The 19767-nt window shown below is 56.2% G+C and overlaps 1 protein-coding gene across 1 annotated transcript in view; it reads right to left on the reverse strand.

Annotated features, from left to right (window-relative positions):
• Positions 1-19767, reverse strand: part of LOC117646195 (5-hydroxytryptamine receptor-like) — a 153839-nt gene that overhangs the window by 54164 nt on the left and 79908 nt on the right. Inside the window, exon 3 of the mRNA XM_034387001.1 lies at positions 2118-2222. Coding sequence (XP_034242892.1) covers positions 2118-2138 — 21 coding nt within the window. The 5' untranslated portion in view covers positions 2139-2222. The remainder of the gene's footprint in view (positions 1-2117; positions 2223-19767) is intronic.

Genomic DNA, 19767 nt, shown 5'->3' on the forward strand with positions numbered 1-19767 from the left:
GCGTTAGGGCCGATGACGGAGAAAGGGGGGATTACGGGTTTTGGCTCCCAAAGTCGGAAAGAAGGACGTACTTATCCGATCAGCCCCACTCAGCCGCCCGAGTTGTGAAACTTTTCGGAAACGCAAAGTACGTGTTTCCCACTTGAGAGTCACGGCACCGCCGCCACCGCCGCCGCACGGCCGCCATGATTTAACCCCGCCGGGCAGACGCCGCGGCCGCGAAAAGTAGTTTAATCGAGCTAAATGTGCTTTTATATCGCGGTCTAATGCAAATCTCCCGCAAATTTCTTCCCTTTTTTGTTGACGAAAAATGAAAATCATGTGATTTAAATGTGGTTGGAAATGCCTCCCCCTCGCTCCCCAAGGGATCAATATCGTCCGAATGCCGCAGGACGCTGGGCCCGCGGCTTTACTGTTTTTTATTCAATGTATGCGGCGAGCGTCGATGTATGCGCCCCCGTCTTTTTGTCAGTGTAAGGAAAAGGCGAATACAAAACCCCTCTGACCCAGTGGCGCATGTCGCACGGTCCTCGAAGCAGTTGGTGTTGTTTTAGCAGTGAATAGAAGCAAGGGGGCTGAACAAGGCATGCAGGCCCAGCCGGGCCCAAGCTAAGCACCGGCCTCCACATTGTGCAGGTGGGGCCCAAGGGACTGGGGGTAGACGCGGGGGCGGGGGGTGGGGGCGGGCCCCAGCCAGTCCGGCTGGTGAGGTGACGCCGCCACTGCCAGCACTGCCGCCAGCGGAAAGGGCCACTTTCCTGCAGAGTTCTGGACAGTTTAGTGGGCAGAGATGGAAATGGCCCGGATGAGACAGTCCGACTGTCCGGCAGCGACTGCATGCAGACCACTGTGCGGCCCGGACGAATGCATTGTGCCGCGGGCAGCGCAGCACAGCGCAGCACAGAGGCCTTATCACCAGTCGCAGGGCGTTTTGGCGGCCAGTGCCGTTTGCAGCGTGCTCCGTCTTTTGTCTCCCAGTCCTGCCCTTGCACATGCCAAAGCACACAGTCCGGACAATGGGGGGCCGACTGGAATCAAACCGCCGCCAGAGTCCTTGCCAGCGGCCCCCGTGTTTTGGCAGGGCCCGAGTCCTGGCCCCGCTGAGGAGCAGCCGGACGAGTGAGTGGGGCGCCTTTTTTGGTCCGTGTACTTCTTTGTCCTGCTGTTTTATTGGTTTCCTTTTTGGCAAGACCTTCTGCTTAGCCAAAATTTGGCATTAAGTCCAGCCGCACTAAGCCATGCCGCCATGCAGTGTGTGCGTCTCGAGTCCCTGACTCTCTTTCTCTCTCTGTCTCTCATACACACACACGCATACACCCCCCCCCCCCCCACACACACACACACAGACGGGGACTACGGGACGCCCGGCGAGCGCCCTCACAGCTACCCGTTTACAGGGCGGTTTCTTTGAAAGGCGCTGCAAAGGGCGGGCGCTGGCTGCCCTCAAACTGGCCCGATGCAGGACGGGCTGCCGGCTCGAATGCCGCCTGGGGGGGGGGGGGGGGCAGTGCGAGGGGCGAGCGCCCCTACCGCCACGCCGTCCGACCGCAATGAAAGAGCGCCAAAGTTGCGCTGTTTTCTGGGCCGGCCGGCAGAGTGCGGTTCATTCAAACAAGGGAAAAAGTGGCGGCAACGAGTTAGCCTCTTTGGAGAGAATGAGACGGTGGCAAAGGCGCGCCTTTTAACACGCGTTTTACGGGCCCCTAGATCCCGTTTCCCTCCCGGCTGCGCCCTTCCGGCCCTTCCGGCCCGTCCGCCACACGATGAGCAATCGATAAATGCGACGAGACCTCTGTTTCACTGATGTGCTGTTTCTTGCTTTTTTCGCTTCTTTTCCATGTTCGGGTCCGTTGGAGGCAAAAAAGGCGGCAACGCTATACAGAGCGAGCGGTCCCGTTCCCATTCTGATGCAGAGCGGCTTGTTATAGAGAGAAATAATTGCAACGCTAAGCCGGGGTCTTCATAGAAGGCGGTGTTATTGCTTCGCATAAGCGGCTAGCTCGCTGGAAACGGCGAGACGAAACTCGGCCCGCATCCGAACGTCAGACTGGTACTAGATGGTGGGCAAAATCCTTCCATTCCGCAAATGGGGGAGCCTGGCGGGGAGCAGCTGGTACCTTGCCCGTGTCGGCGCCCATCACGCCCTGGCGGCCCTGGTTCCATAGTCAGGCGGGGACGCCCACTCCCATGGCACGAGTCGAGGCCTCAGACGCGATCGCGGCCTGCAACAAGAAAAAAAAACAACACAAAGTTACAAATTGTTTTTTTGTGTCTTTTTTTTTTTTTTTTTTTTTTTTTTTGAAAAATTTGATATTAACAGATAAACACCAGGGAAGCTGCCAGGAAAACGACGTGACTTAAGCATTAAACCCGCCGAACTTCAAGCTAGTTCAAATAAAGGGGACGTCGGGCTGAATCGAGTTTAAGTCCCGACAGTTTAGCCCGCGCAACAAATGGCGGTGGCGGCGCAGTTTCGCTGCGTTATTTTAATTGGATTCTCAGGACGGCCCAGACGGCCAGTTTGATGAACGGCCGGATAGCTGCGGAGGTCGTGGTGGAGGCCGTGGTGGAGACTGTGGTCGAGGCCGTAGCCGCGTCGCGGAGCTTTATTGGCAGAGAGTAAAATGCAACCTCGCCCTAATTATTCGCAGACGCTGCACAAACAAAAGAAGGATGGCCGTGGCTGCCTTCGCCCTGCAATCCACTCCGTCCAATCAGGGTCATGCGCGCGGCCAGCATCGGTCAATAACACGTCAGTCGAAGGAATTTCAAGAATCACTCACCAACAGAGTGGGAGACCGTGAGGATGAGGATGGACTCAGCCAATAACACAAGGAAATATTGAATTCAAATGATAAAAGGAGCAGAGAAAGTGTACTGTGGCGGGTAAAACTCACAACAGGCCACGTGCTCGCTCACTGCGTGACAGTCAAAAGAAGTGACAAGCTCTGCAACGGGTTGTTGCAGAAGTGGACACGACGCGGCGGGTGGCTGTTCGCTATTTGCCGATAAAAACGGTGGTAAGTGGTCAAAAGGCAGTGGGAATGAATGATGCTAAGCGGACCCTTTGATTTGCATTCCGCATAATGGCCGGGGCGCTATCTTCCGGAGTGGTGGCCAGCCCCGCTGGGCAGTGCAGGGCAGTGCAGGGACACTACAGGTTCAGGTGGCCAAATGCAGCTACCATGCACGCTAAAATGGAGGCCAGCGTGCATCGGGCCAGTGGGCCGTTAATAGGCCCCGCGGGGCCCCGTTTGCAACGTCGGGGAGGTCAGAGAGGAATAATTGCGCCGCCTTCCTGCACTGTTAAAATTTGTTGTCACTTTATGACAAAAACGTGGATGATATTTTCATCACTTTCAACTAATGACAATCTCATCACTAATGGATGATACTTATTGCCTGGGCGTGACAACAGTGTCATCAACTGTTTTGATGACATCCTCGTAAGGAAAATTAGCCTTCAAATTGTCATCAAGTGACGACTGAAATTTTCCTAGTGTGACCCCGTTTTGGACCGCAGTCGAACTCTCGCCAAAGAGGCCGCAACAACGTGAGTAGGTCTTTTGTCTTTTGTTCATTTGTCGAGTTCCAATGAAAACCAAAGGGTGACGATTCTGACCATTCTTTGGCGGAGACAAATTTATCACCGTCTTATGGCAAGATTCACAACTCCCATCTTATTTCTGCATAAATTGAATTGAATTGTGTGTTTGAGAATTAAAGGCGAGTACACTGTACGGGTGTGCAAAGCCTTAGGTAACGAGCACAGCCAACTGTGCGTCCGTCCAAGGCGAGGAAAGGCATCCCGCAATACTGCGGCTTGACTGATACAGAGGGCTCCGTATTTGCAGAGTGCGGCGCGCGCGCCACACACACACACACACACACACACACACACACACACACACACACACAGAGGACCTGGTGAGGAGGAACACCTCTATTGTTTTCGGCTTCATTTGTGGGGTGGGTGCAAAGCAGGTGCAAAGCAGGTGCAAAGCAGGTGCAGAGGGTTCGAATAGCTAACGAGTGCAAAGAATGGGGAAAGATGTCCCCATTGTGTTTTTGCGCTTCGGGCCGCGAACGGCGCAAACACAAGCTTTCGTGGAACAAAGAAAAAAGGGACAGAAAAAGAACCTGCGGAATGAATAATGTAGAGCACTACAGTCTGTTTTCTTTTTTTTTTTTTGTTTCAGTCGTGCTGTATGTACCTGCGGATCCAATATTTCTCAGACCCATTTCGCACAGTGAATGCGTGTGAATAACGCGAAGACAATTACCTGGCTGGCGTGCGCGAATCATTGAAAGGGACAGCGGGGACCACCCTTTACAATTGATTCCCACAGTTTTATCTCTGCTGGTTGCTCTACAATAAAAACAACCGTGGTATTGTTCTTTCCTTTCCGTGGCAGGGTAAACAGAAAATTATTACATTTGAAACATCCGGTTTGCTGACTCAACAACTTTTCCTCTTTTTTGACCGGTTATTTTCAAACACAACTCTGTTTTGTAGCGTTTTTCCCTCAGCGTTCTCCTTCAGCGAAAAGAGACGGACGTCGAGCGGCGGCGGCAGCGAGGGGATGAAAGCCGAGAGAAATCTGGTCACTCGACGCGACGTCTCGAATGAATGAAACGTAAGAAAAATCTGGTCACTCTATAGAAAGTCCTTGCGAGAGGTCGGTGCGACGGGCAAGAGGCTGCGTGGAGCTGCTTCGGGGCCGCGGGGAGCAAGGCAGGAGGGGCAGAGCCCAGGCAGAGCCCAGGCAGAGCCCGTCGGGCCGGTCGGACAGGCGGCTGCGAAAAATGGTTGACCTGCTTCTGCAATCTCGCGTAAGTGATTGGGTTAAGCAGCAGTTGCGGCCGGCCCGAGCCACACCACAGCAGCAAAACGCTCTGCAAGTGGAGAGAAATGCCACGCTTTTTTCTTCGTGCAACGACCTCTCTCGTCAGTTTAAGAAAAAAAGTCCAGAGGAAGGAATAGAAGTGGGGGTGGTTGCCGTTCGTTCGTCCACCACTCTAGTCCGATAAAACTGCGCTTTTTGGTCAAAAAGCGAGCCTTTTTTTCACATACTATAAATTATTCACATCGCAGACGTTCTGGCCGCGAGCAGATGGGCCCTCTTGTTCGGCCTTTTGCCCCATTTGGCTCGTGGGCCTTGTTTGTGACGACCTGTCTTCTTGTTCCGCGATGCTCCATTACATCATGTAGATCGCCCGGCTGTTGCTTCAGGCAGCAGACGGCTTTTGAAAACGCCAACTTGCAGTAATTAGGGGCGCTGGTTCGCGACTCTTGCGTGCCATTATGTACGCACAGCATGGCCCAATGGATGGTAATGAGTGTTGTGCGTTTTTCCGGCCGTAACTCATCCCACAGCCACGCCACGCCGGGCCACGCCGGGCCACGCCTCCGGGTGATAATGGAAAACCTCCTTTCTTCTGTCCGCACTTATCTCCCCATTCCCCCGCGCCAGTTTTGGGATTTGTTGGGCACGGAGTGATCGACCATCCGTACTTCTGGAGTTCCAAGCGGCGCGGCACCGATTTACACTCCCATCAACGTGGCTTCTAAATGCGTTTGAGGTGATTCTAAAAGGCCCGTTTGGCTGCGCTATAACTTGGCAGTCCAGGTGGATAAATGAATGGAAAAAGTAGCAGCAGATAAAGCCTGGCTGGACTGACTTCCCCACGCGCCCCTTTTCAGTGTCCATATCTCTGAGGGCAGCACCCGGCCGCCCCACGGAGGCCAGAGAGGACCGGGGAGGGCCAGCCCTGCTCCTGACACAATCTCCAAACTGACCGGGCCCGGCAGCGGCCCCGCCAGCCACTCCCTGCCGCACCTCAGCTGCTCTGCAGTCCAAAAGACAGACTTCCAGCACCAATTTTCGTGCTATTCCAGCAGCGCTTTACCCTCGGCATACTACTTACACGGCAGCCGCTACACGCTGCGCGCTATTTGCTCACTGGGTGTATCCGGCGGGGGTTTTATTTTGAAACGGCGGGCGCCTCGCGGGCGGTTCTGATAGACACAGCAAACAAACTCGCGTGGTGGTGCTAGAGTCGCACTCGGAGAGGCTCGGTGGGGAACACAACGCGATACCAATCGGCATCGGCACACATCCAAGCATGCTTCGTGCCGCAGAGGAAAGCAATGGCTGAACTCAGAATGCGAGATACGCGAACAATCAAAGACACTACCACTGCTAGGGAATTTAATGCGACTGGAATAGAACGCTTGAGTCAAAATACACACGGCACAAATATAGCACTGCGATGATATTAATGAATAATTCTTTTCATCTGAGTAAACTCCCATTTCCTTCTCAGCCATCACAATTTCTCCAGAATTTCGACAAAAACTTGCATTTCACGTGCACACTTGCATTGAGACCGACCAGTATGTTGAAAGCACTTGAAATCGGCATTGGTATGTCCTGAAACTAACGTCCTCAGTTCCAGGTTCACTCTATTCTACCACTCTCAAAGGGAACATTCTACGCGCGTTTTAGATTGCGCCTGTCCCAAATTGGGCAGTTTAGGCAGCGCGACGAGAACCACTTCATTACCCACTCTCAGGGTGGGCGGCGATTCTCCGACAACTTGGCTGTCTGTCAAGCCTTTGTTGGGGACTACCTCGGATCCACCTTGATTATCCTATAGTGTGAACGCACGCGCGTCTGTGTGTGCGAGCCAGAAACTTCGGCAGTTCAGTGCCACCACCCAGCCATCGCGCTGCCCGGAAGTGATAGAGAAGCGGGTAGTTACAAGAACAAAGTGGTACGTACCCAACGACTCCCGCACAAATACTTTGCCTTGACGAGCTCAGAGCGCGCTGAGCAATAAAACCAACACAGCAAGCACTTCCCACACAGTCACGAAAGAAGACACTTGAAAAGATACCAGACGCGAAAGACGGACACAAGCGCGCACACAGATACACACACACACACACACAAAGTCGAGTGGGTCATCAATATTTTATTTTCATTCCTTGAGACCACTTATGGGCGTCTCGGCGACGAAAAAACTACGGGCGGCAACCGCCGCCGACTCGTCTCCCTGATGTCCCCACATACACGCACACACTGTCGCAAACGAGAAATCGGAGAGCGTGGGTGGTGGGATATAAGGGAGTCGCGGCGAGGGATTCGGAGGCAAGCGCAAGAAATTTCCATAAGTTGAATAAATATTGATTTGAGGCCGGCTAGACGAGCGGCCATTGTGCGGCCGCACTACACGCTGCCGCCGCGCCGCTCGCAGCAACAGTGGCCCATTCTGCCGGATTAATGCCCCCAGCACAACAATAAAATGCAATTTGGGCGAAATCACGGCCTCAATGCGGAATCTCAAGCATGTCATTCGTATTGGGTCGCCTACCCCGTCCCCAGCAGGGCGCCCCAGCCTCGGCAGCCTCCGCGGCAGGGGGCGGCAGGGCAGCAGCGGGGCGGCATCCCAGTTTGACAATCTCGTCATTTCCATTCAAGGGGGGGGCACTCAGGCGAAGCGAACGCCTCCGAGTCATTATATCCGAGACCTTGACTTGACCGGGGCATCATTTTACGATCATTATCAATTTCGCTATCATTTTCGTCGTCATTCGGTGCCGAAAATGGACCGTCAACTTCACAGCCTTGCACAACAAAGTAAAGCTCTTACATTCACAGATGCTGACCTGGACCGACCGGGGCAAGGCTCTAAAGCGCAGTCCAGCCAGCGGTACTCTGCCTGTTTGTGTATGCGTGTCACACAACGCGAATTGCCGACCCCTAGGATCAGGGTAAAACTGTTTGATCCGGTAAGTCACGGGTACCGTTCAGACAACGACGGCCTAATGTATGTTTACCGACTCGGCAGTGTCCACCCCGTCGACACACATACACACACACACACACACACCGACAAGCGCTCGGGGTGGGCAGCATGGCTGCGCCTGGCAGCATAGGCGCCCCTAGCGGCCCAACGGCGTAGCGGCGCGGCCGCCAGAGGCCCATTCTTCCAGTGCGTGTTTGCCCAATGGTGGCGGAAACGCGCTCGTGCGTGCGCACACATACACACACAGAAAGGCATCATCGGAAAGTGAAAGCTGTCGGGAGGGGTGGGGGATGTGCCACTGCGGCGCCACAGGCACGAAGCCCTGAGGCAGCCGTGCCAGGCCAGGGCCAGGCCAGGGCCCTGCAGGGTGGGCGTCGCATTGCCTACATTGCAGCCGTGGCAGCACACGCCGCGGGCGCCAACGGCACGCACGGCTGCGCGCCGCAGGCCGCGTCCCAGCGCGTCTAGCCGTCTACCGGGGCTCGACGAAGGCCGTCAAGCAGCTGACGCCGTATTCGAAGCCCCGGATTAATGCCGCCTGTCGAATAAAATTCTAATGAGGCAATCTGGCAAGACGCGGCGTGGCACAGGCCTCCCGGCCCAGCGCCGAATTGGGTGATATTTTAGCTAAGAGATCCCCATTACAGCCGCCCCCTGCCCGTTGGGCCTGTTTGTGACGAAAAGGGTGGGGCTGATGAAAATAAGGACCCCCGCCCCCACTCCACTCCCTCTCGTCCTCAAGCCCGCCTGCTGGAGTGCAGCCAACCTCCAGCCCGACTGGGCCCGACTGCACACGCAATCACGGGGCCCAGCGCAGTCTGCTCCACGTTTTCGACTTGCTGCACTGGTCGTCGAAGTCGTCCTGGCGGCGTGCTGGCGGCGTGCTGGTGACGAATGGCGTGCGGCCGTCCTCATAGGGCCCCCGTTCGATTGCCAGCGCTGGCAACGCGCCAAGCGAGGTGCCAATGCGAATCAGCGCGTCACGCCAAAGCGCGCAAACAAAGCTCAAATTAACTGGCGCGCGATGTATCGGGTTCAAGTCCCGGTGGCAGCGCCCCTTTTTTTTGCTCTCCCTATTTCGTGGCCTTTGTAGGGTGCTCATCATTAATTAAACCTAACTGGCCGTTTGACGTCACGCCACAGCCCCACAGGGCGCCACCGGCAGAGCCGGGCGGAGCCAGGCAGAGCCCCGCCGGGAAGGCCCTCAACACGTCGAACGTCGCATGCACGTTGTGAATAATACACGCGCCATCGCCTATGACTAAGAACTCGCCATAAACAAACGCGATAAATAGGGCGATAATGTAGCCGTGCTGCACTGACACCGCGATAGAGTTAATAGCCATATTACGGGGCGTGATGGTGGCACGCCTGGGGCCGCCCAGCGCATCTTACCAGATCCAGCCTCTAACTCACGGCGTCAGGGGGGATGGGAGAAAGGGGTGTCAGGGCCAAGCCCGGCGAGCTTACCGCAGCCTAATGTTACTCATAAACATACGGGGGTGGCAACGCAAAACATGGCACTGAGATACGGTCACAATCCGCTCGCCAGCATCTATAGCGCCGCCACCTTGCATCCCCTCCCCTCCCGAGCGCACTCATGCACAAATTAAAGGCCTGCGGCTTTAGAGCGGAGCTTTTGGCAAGCCGTTCCCACTCCCTGCAGGGTGGAAACAGTCCCTGTTTTTTTTTTCAGCAACTCCCTGGAAATCACCTGCCTTTAACATAGGGTTCCTGGGATAACCAGGTACCGTTTTTACCGTGCGTCAAAAGAGTGCACCTCTGTAACAACCCACCAGTTATCTTCCAAATGATGCGGCTGTGAGCTGAAAGCGACCGCTTATATTTAATTTTCCGATTATATTCGGGAAATGCAGCGAAAGTTTCACAATTCTTTCCATTTTTTTCTTCAAAATTAGTTTAACGAATTCCCGAAATTCATTTTCCCAGTGTTAAACATGCCGCCACTGGGTTGGTCCAAGCGTAGTCGTGGTGACCTGCAGCTGGCTGTGCCCCCGCCGGTCCAGTCCGCCGCATCTAGTGGCTGGCGAGGGGCTTTGGCGTCGCGAGTTGGAGACTCCGCCTTGGGCACCCCACGGGCGTGCACGGGCTTGGCTGGGGAAATCATCTGGAGTCCGGGGCGGGGTGGGGAACGTACGAGGCCGTGGGGTGGGGTGCGGCGCGGAGTGGGGTGAGCTTAGCATCGCTGTGCATGCCGCGCCCTACCTGTGCCAACGAGGTAGTCCAGGTAAATATCTTGGAGGCGAGCCAAGCCCTCACACAATCGCGGCTCTGAGACACAATTTGCACGCACAAATGTAAACAATAAAGGTACGCCTGTTACTTTCTTAAAACGCGGCCGCGCCTTGCACGCTTATCATCTTACGTTGGTTTTCGTGCGTAATACGATGATTTTCCATCGTAAGGTACGACCAATTTCCAACCTGCATAATACGCACGAATGTGAACGTAAGGTACGCAGGATTTTCAACGTAATACGCATGTTTTCAACGTATTACGCACGTTGTCAACGTAAGGTACGTTGATTGCGATTGTAGTACGATGACATTTCAGCGTAATACGCATGTTTTGATTTCAGCGTATGTTACGTTCGCGTTACCATCGTAAGATGATAAGTGTGTGGGTTGTGCTGTTGCAAAACGATGCAGATTCAGCTGCGGTTTGCATCACCTGTATAGACACGTCACAAATGCCGCGGTCTGCATGATGCCGCCAGCGCATCAGGGCAGCCGTGTGGCGCAAAAAAGGCGCTGTGCGGGCAGCCCGCTCGTGTGAACACGGACGTGATCATGAACCAGTGTCTCGAGTTGGTGCAGTCTGTGTGCACTCCGGCCTCGAAACCAGGGGCGTGGCGCGGCGGGGTGGAGAGGACCCGTGGCAGGCCATGGCAGGCCGTGGCAGCGCAGGCGGGTCCCTGCCCGACGAGCCACGAAACATGACGGGGATGTCAGTGGTGCCGGGGCCACCGGGGCCGCCGGGGCGGGGGGCTGACGGAGGTACTCCCGTGTCTGCGGAAGCAAAATACACGGCTCGGGATCCCTCTGCAAACACTAATATCTGGAAACGCCCCGCGGTGAGTCCGCCATGGCTTGCCAGCTTGGCGCCAGCGACTCAGCTGTGCTTTCGTTGTTGCGACCGGACCGACCGGACTCGGAAGAGGAAAATGGCGTCGAACCGAGGGGGCCACCACTCTCATTTCAGGCGTACACAAGATTACGGGATTACGGGAAATTTACTAGGGATGACGCGTGAAATTTTCGAAAATTGGTTCAAAAACGTTGAAAAATGGCTCAAAAACGTTGAAAAATGACTAAAAACGTTGAAAAATGACTAAAAACGTTGAAAAATGACAGAATTTTGTCAAGGATTACGTGATTACGCCATGGACTACCAGATATTACCAGCCAATTTGTACACAGGATTACGGGGGTGGTGGCCCCCTCGCGTCGAACAGTGTCGAGCAGCAACCGCGGAGCGTCCGCCTGCCTGGCCCGACCAGCGCGCAGCGGCGGGACTTACATCCAAGCGAGAAATGGAAATGTTTTTGTTTTAAGGGGTAAAGTAGGTCCCTGCCTCCGTTAAGCCACTGCCTCTCGCGCACACCGTGCTACACCCCGCCCCGCCCCGGCCAGTGTGGCAGAGTGTGTGGGGTCCTTAGTGCGAGTGCGGCTTGGGTGCCCCCTTAACGCGAATTAAGGCTCACATCCGTGCGGCTGTGGTTAACAAGATCACGCGCAGGCTGACTTCGCGCGGGCGTGTGTGTGTGTGTATGCGTGTGTGTGTCCGTACGTGTTTAGGCGTGTGCGTGCTTCGGGGAGGGGGAGGTGCTTGCACAGAGAGGGCGGCGCACAGAGCGCGCGCTACAAGGCAGAGTGCACTTCAAGTCGGCGTGCTTGCCTTCCCTTGCCATGCAGCCATGCATGTTTTGCAGCTCAGTTAGCCCGCCCTGTTTCTTCGTGAACTCGCCCGCTCCCGGCAAGAAACACACACGCACGCACTGCGCTGCCAGGGGGGATTCTAATGGGATCGATGGTGATTGGTCTGTGCGTGCCCGGGCCTCGGCCTGGTAGGCCCGGCTTCGTAGGCCTGGCCTCGTAGGCCGTGCACGTGACGTGACGCCGCGTCGCCGCAGCAGCCAATCTCAAGTCGCCAATAAGGCCCGGGCCGTCGGGGCGCCCCGGGGCCAGTTCCCAGGTCTCCTTCGCGCCGCAGCTCTGCGACGCTCTGCCGCCACGACATCGCCAGAGATCTTGGCTGGTAATTGGGTGTCCGACATGAAAGGGACTTGGGCTGATCCCCCAGCCGGCAGAGCCCTTCGCTGTCTCTGTCTCGCTCACGCACCGGCATCATTAAATGGCCTCTCTCATGTGGCACGGACGGGTCGAGACGACCTCAGGCGGTAATGAGGGCACACGCTGACGACGAGGACGACGACGAGGAGGCCGACGACGCGGCCGACGACGCGGCCGACGACGCCCCCCGCGGCGGATAGGCTTTGTTAGCGCGGCAGCAGCGTGTCGTAATTGTCGTTCCATTGCGGTCACTTTCGGCCGGGTTTCAGCACCGAGCACGCGTGCTTTTGCCGGATCCCTTTTCTTGCGGCTTTTCCTCGTCGCGTCTCACGTCGCGGTGGCAGCGCAGTGGCGGTGCGGGGGACCAGGACGCACTCGGCACGGACCGGCAAGGTACGCAGCATGGCAAGAACCATTTTTTTTGTTTTCGTATTTGTTTCGTTCCCATTCATGTTCGGACGTGATGCGAAACTGAAAAGCTGGCGCAGCCTGGGCGCAGCCTGGGCGCAGCCCTTGTCTGCTGTGCGAGACGACCGAGGCGGCACGGCGGCACTCGGACCGGGGAGGGGGCCAAAGTTACCAGGAAGACGGCGAGGTCACGTCGGGAAAGGAATGGAATCCACATCCCCACCACGCGCTCCACGCGCTGCAGCGCAAGCGGAACCGAGATGGGATGACGATGGCGGAAGCAGAGCAAGCAGAGCCGTGAGTGATGAGCAGTCTACGCTGACACCGATAGCGTCACATACATCGGCCAGGGCAGGCGTTCCAGTGGAAAGGTGCGCGCCCCGCAGAGCCACACTACCCGGCGGGGCACAGTGAGCCAGAAAACCGGTTGAGGCAGTCAAAGTCCCTGACGCGTTTGAGCTCCAGAGTCGCTTCATGGGACTCGAACAGTACGTGTGACACCGATGGATTCCTTTCCGAACTAGGAATCCATTGGTAGGGTCTGACGCTCGGTCAAAGTCCCGTTAGCGACTCTGGATCTCAAAACGCATCTAGTGTCGTGTTCGCCTCCGCCGGTCTTTCGGCCCACTGTAGGGGTCTCGTCGAGAATGCGGGACAGCTTGGCGGTGGTGGTCGGTTAGTCACGCCAACAGCTGGTGCGCGCCGAGGGCGGAGCAAATGAGGGTCGCTGGGTACCCTGAGCCAGCCGAGGAGCCAGCTCGCTGGCCTGCAGGGTAGTGGCGAGGTAAGACAGACGCCGCTCTATCAATAAGCCCCCGTCTTAGAGCTTCGAGGCGGCTGGGCTCGGCAGGACGGATTAGCGGCGGCCGGAGGGAGCGACGTGTTGGGGCTACTCTTTCCGCGGAGGCAGTCGCCACCCAGTGGTCAGGCCGGGGCCGGGCCGAGCGCTGGGTGCTTAGGCAAATCACACGGTGGTCGCAGCAAAAAAGCGGCCCGACCGCGCTCTCCGCGCTACTTTGCGGAGCGCCACGTCGACCTAAGTGACTTTTAATTGCGGCCCGGGCCGTGTGTGGGGCTGCTGCTGCAAGGTTTACACGCGTCACGGTCGGCGGCCGCTATTCGGCAGGCAGCCGACGCGAAGTGCGCATAATCCATCGCGCCCATTGTTTTGTCGTTTCCATCTCATGGTTTATTGAGCGACCGACTTCATCGCCACGGGCGAGATGTAGTGCGTCGTGACCTCGGCGTCGCACTGGCTGTCAGCGGCTGGACAGGGTGCCGCTGCTGGCAGACTTGCAAAACACGGGCAGTAAAAGAGGCAAAACCCGATTGTCTTTTTGAGGAAAGTGACGTTTTGGCGTTTGTTTGCTACGCCGAGGCCGCAGAAACCTCGTTCGAAACGCGCGGGAAACGGGACAGTCATTCGCGATGTTCTCAGAATGGCGATACTCCTCCCAATGGACCATTCAGCCCTCGGCGTGCCTTGCCGCCTCCCTCCAGCCCCCGAGCCTGCCTTGCTGCCAGCCGTGCTCCGACAAGGACCCACACCAACAATACCGAGTCGTTGGAATACCACAGCGATTGATGTCGGCTGAATGCTGCACAGCGCGGATACAGTCCTAGGAACGCAGAGCCAGAAATTCACCGCGACGGATTCCTTTGGAAAAATATCATCTTCGTTATAAAAACCCCAAACACGCTGCTCTTTTCATCTCGAGACAGTTTTCTTCCCGGCTAGTCGGGAGAGCGCCGCGCTTTCCCCAACGAAATAATGATGATTATAATGACAAAAGTTGGCAGCGTGGTACGTTCACCCTGCCGCTTCCTGACGCCCAGCAACTAGGGGGTCGACGAGCTGCAGCATCTCCGTGCTTTTGGCTCTGACCACTCACCGCAAGCCGCAGCCGGGTGGGGCGGAGAGGGGGAGGCTGCGAACCATTCTTACCGCCGCAAACAGCGGCAACGGTCTCACTCATCCAGGCGCCCGCCCTGGGCCCGCCCTGGGCCCGCCCGCAGTTCCACTGGGATGTAGCATCAACTAACGCGCGCATGGCATCTCGTAGTCCTGTTCCTCCGACTGGCAAGGCCGGAGCGCCCTTAGGGCCTGGGCGGGCCTGGGCGGGTCTTGGCAGGCCTAGGCCCCCAGATACCTCAAGAAGCCCCCAAGTCCCTCAATATAAGCCCCCGAGGCCCTGAATAAGGCCCCTACCCTGGCCGCTTGCCCGCCGCCCCACCCCGTGTTCATCCTTGATTCCACTTCGGAGCTCGCCCCCTCTCCCCATTCCGTGTGATTCGGTGCACGTGACACGGCCACTGCAGGAATCCTTATCAGTGGCTGGGGTTTGCTGACAAACTTTTGCCACCTCGTGAGCGCGTGTCGCGGTAGCAGCGTGTGAGCATTGAGGGTCGTTCGCACGCAGATCGGCGTGTGTCGACGCCCTGCAGTGACCCGCACCACGCGTGGCCCAAGTTCCCGACGCGACACATTTTTTCGTCTTACGCTATCGCGATAGAGCACACCGCCGCGAGCGGAGGTACGAATGGAGAGACACCGTTTGGAAGACACGACAGGGGAGCAAAACCGGGAACGGTACAGCCGAGGAGTTACAACTGGAGAGGTCAGGAGACAAATAACTGGAGAGGTCAGGAGACGTACAAATGGAGAGGTCTGGAGACGAACAACTGGAGAGGTCAGGAGAAGTACAACAGGCGAGGTCAGGAGACGTACAAATAAAGATGTCAGGAGACGAACAACTGTGAAGGTCAGAAGACGTCCAACTGGAGAGGCACTCCCGTCACGGTCGCAACCCAGACCACCCGAACGCCTAGACAAACCCGGCCGCTTGAAGAGAACCAACTGCGGGGCAGTGCACTTTCGGGCCGCGCAGCCGCGCAGGCCCATGCAAACAAAACTGCAGTCGACAGGAAATTACACTCGGGCCAGATAGCCATCTTGATGGGGCTGCAAGCTGCTGTGTGTCGCAGGCCATTCCGCATGTACGAATCAGCCCGTCTCTCTCTCTCTCTCTCTCTTGGGCCCTGGGCCTCAAGGGCGGTGATTTGCATGTGGCGTCGCAAAGACGACGGCCCCGCCATGCCGCGGCGGCGGAAGCATTAACATGGTAACGAGGAATGCGTGCACCGTGGCGCAGCATCTGCCCGGCGCGTTTTCCCCGCCATGTTGACAGTGTCTGCCGCGCAGTGTAGCCAACTTCTTTGCTGTGTAAGGGGTCTATTGAAACGAGGCCTATATAAACCTAACAGAGTTGCCAATATCTGGTGGTGTTCCACGTGTCCAGCTACGTTTAAATCATTCCTTTCCAACATGTTCATCACTTCGTTCACATTGGCTTATCAACAGCAATGCCGATGTAATGGTGCAGCGTTGCCATTTTGCTTTGAAGTGTTTCAATCTTTCATCACAGTATCCAACTCGGTCGCCACAGGGTTGCCAATGTTTTTCCTTACAAAGTCGCCTTTCTTTTGCCCCCTTCCGTGGCAGTGCTACTCAAGCCATGGTAGGCGCAGCGGAATTTGCTTGCGCAATTTGAGTGGCTTCGTTTTTGACACATCGCCTTAAGGCTGCTCGAGACGGCCTACTGTGATGATAATGACTCCGGTACACTCTCAACCAAGTTTGCTCGACAACCCCCCTCTCCTCCCACTCCCGCATGACGTTGAGTGATGGACGTGGCACGGTCGCGTATTTGAGGGAAATTTATTACACTGCCAGCTAACAGTGTGGCGCAACGGCCTCTGCCCGTCCTCAGCAGTCGATGCACTGCTCGAAACGGATTTCCCAGCTACCTGCTTCTCGCTGGCCCGAGCGCTCTGCTTGCAAATAGCGCTAATTGCTGCTTGCGGAGAAGTTCGCAGTGAGCCACGCCTCGGCCACGCCTCGGCCACACCCCAGTTCATGAAGATCACCATCATCAGCGAGTCCCACCCCAGCATTGTGAAGAGGGGGAATGGGCGACAAGGAGCCCCGTCAGGACCGGCTGGGCGGAAACTTAACTTTCTCAGCTCATGAAATATTCGCGACAGTGCAGTGCGGGAATCGCGCGGACAGTCGAAAGACTCATTGTGGAAGCGGCGCAGAGGCCGGGGTGGCAAGAGGGACTCGGCTAGGCCAGCAGGGCCTCGGCCAGGGCGCAACACGCCAGCCCCGCCACGCGAAGCGAGACCGCCACCGCATCGGAAGCCGCCAGCCGACCGCAGGCGCCGCTTCAAGGAAGACTGGCCAAATAAAGCCGACTCCGGACAGCTCTGTTCATGGCAGTGTGAACTCGATGCGGTCAGGAAGCACGGAGTTGGCCGCCACACCGTCAGCCCAACGCACAGGCCCGGAGTAGTTGCTGGAAGTCAGACGTTCTCGTTCTGACGCGCTGCTGTTCACTCGCGGTGCAAGGCGGGTACTTTGTAAAAAAAATGATTGCCCCTTGATAACAATTTTAAAGCCGATTGTCTTTACAACGATGTTGTCAAACCAGTTGATAACATTGTTGTAGGGCCCGTGCATTCGATAAAAAATGTCATCTATTGAAAAAGTCGATATCATTTTTAAAGCTATGTGTAAATGACACCGACCGTTTTGTTACGAAATGACAACTTCTTTCTCTTTTCACAGCGAATGAGCAGACGGCGAACGACAAACCGAGCAAGTTGCGATCTCCGTGAGGATACGGCTTTGTGGCCGGCGTAAGCTGGCGAAATTAAGGCTGTCGAGACCGCGAGGGTGCCACCGCGCCGTCGCCGAGCTGGAGGGGTTGTGGCGAACGCGACGGCACGACCACCAAGCCGAGACCTGCAGTCTGCGCTGGCCGAGCCGGGGCCGAGATAATTTATGAGACGGCGAGGTAGAGACCGTCACGGTACAAACAGCAAAACGCCCCGAGGGACGAAAAACAAAGTTGAAAAACGAATGACGGCGCGGGCAACTTGTTGCGTCAATAAGACGTCAACAAGGGCGCCGACTTGGGCCTCCCTCTTTGCACACTTCCTGGCGTGGCCTGGCCGGGCCTGGCGTGTCCTGGCTCTAGTGGCGATAGGGTGTTTGTTTAAATCACGGCCAACAGGCAGCTTAATTCTTCTCATTTCCCCGTTCGGATGCCTGCGGGCTCACCACCAGGCATGCCCGCGCGGCTTGCCGGCGGCCATTCTTATTCCGTGGCTCCAACTTCTTCCCGCGTGAAAACATGACAAGAGGAAATGACATGGAAGGGATGAGCGGCCTTGGTTGGCTTGGGCCTGCAAGCTGAAGCGGCGTTCCGAGGCTCCGCCTCTGTCGCACTCGTGGAGCGTCCCGTGCGGGTGCGAGCGAGGGGGTAAACACTTCAAGAAATCGTGTACAGACTACTCGGTATTACGCTGTATTACGGGGGTATTACACGTGTATTACGGCCCTAAAATGCCAAAATTTGGCACTTTCGACCCAAAAATGGTATAACGAGCACGTGTATTACGCGTAATACACGGTTTTTGTGTACAGGGTATTACGCGAGTGGTTACCCCCTCGGGTGCGAGGGAGGCAGTGCGACGACCGCGACGTCTCAGAATCACTCGGCCGGCCTGGCTGTACCGGAGGGGTCCTGGATGAAAGGCGGGCGTGATTCCGTGCACAGGAAGGCGTCGGGCGGGCGGGACTTCTGGGAAGAAGACACACAGCGGGGGAAATGAAGGGGCCAGATAAAGGAGAGGGAAAGGGGGACAACAAAAACAACCGAGTCCGGCTCATATGGTCCATTCAGTGAATCCTGTCCTCGCGGCGACCCTTTGCTATGCAGGCCTTTTCTTGGTGCCATCATGAGTGTGGCAAACAGCCTCGAAACAACGAGCAAAACAAAAGATCGAACCCTTATAACGCACCGGAACAGCACTCGGACAATGAGGCCCCCAGTGGGGCTGTGGCTGTTTAACTTTCCTTTGAGGGCGGCGAGGACAGGGTTCACTGAATGTACCATACTGCGCCCGTTTTGGGTAGAGTGTCTCCCTCGGCGTGGGGAAGCTCGCTGGGAATAAATAACCACGCGATAGGCGGAATCGAATGCGGCGGCACAGTGCGTGACACCGTGCGCCGCAGATCCGGGCATGAGTCGTTGCCTCTGTGTGTAGGCCTGGGCGATTATTGGTTGTAATCGTAATCGGCCGATGAATAAAATAATCGCGATTGGTGTCGATTAGCAGTTCGGTAATCGGTAATCGAAAACGTACACGATTAATCGAAAATCAACGATTAATCGGGAGAAATCAATTATTTGGAAATTGACAAATAAAGGTAAATACTCGTACTATTGTGAAAATAGCATGTAATAAGAGGTTAGGGAAACCATTGGCGCAACGCCGAGTGTCTGTGACAGCTTTTGTGCCTTAACTGAAAACTTTTTAAGACGTTTCCGCTCAGAATTTGATCAGGTGATGGATAGGATGTCCGATAAAGAGACGATTAATCGATAATCGATCATCGTTAAATAATCGGTCAATACTTCGATTACCGAACCACTAATCGAGGGTTTGAAATAATCGGACGATTAACAAAATAATCGCGATTATTTTCGATTAATCGATTAATCGCCCAGGCCTATCTGTGTGTGTGTCAGTGCGTGTGTTAGAGGGACACGGCGTGTGTGTGTTTCAGACAGCGTGGAAGTGAGTGTGTGTGAGTGTTCGAGTGTGTGCGTGCGCCTCTCCGCGAAACAAGGGGCTGCTAACGAGGCCCAGAGGTGGCGCCATCTACTGCATTCATTGGGAGCACAAACACCGAGGACGCCGTTAGCACAGCGGCTCATCGCTTCGAGTGTCTGCCAGTCTCACCCTCGTCGGCCTCGTCTTCCCTCCCGGCCGGGCCGCGGCCCGCGTCTGCAAAGTAGCAAAGTAGCTTTCCGGAAGTCCTTTAATCATGCAGGCCTGGCGGCTCCAATCGGCACCCGGGCGCAGCTTCCGTGGAGGCGAACAGGACTGCGCGTCGCGTTCGTCGCTCTGTCTCTCTCGCACTCATGGGGTGTCACGTGCAGGTGCGAGGGAGACAGAACGACGAGGATGACCCTCGAAATCAGTCCGCAGGAGCAGGAAAAGCGGCACTGCACTGCGACACAGGCGTCCGTTGCTCTGGAAGCGGCAGGTCGCTAATGAGAGTCCTGCCGACCAGCCGCGCCACTGGCCGAATATTTCTTCTACACGCTGTTGTTGCCGATTGAATTGCCTCCATAAAACGGAACGAGCGTTGCGCTTCCTGCCA

Source organism: Thrips palmi, unplaced genomic scaffold (genome assembly GCF_012932325.1).
Source record: "Thrips palmi isolate BJ-2018 unplaced genomic scaffold, TpBJ-2018v1 HiC_scaffold_19, whole genome shotgun sequence".
In the NCBI taxonomy this organism is placed as follows: Eukaryota; Metazoa; Arthropoda; class Insecta; order Thysanoptera; family Thripidae; genus Thrips; species Thrips palmi.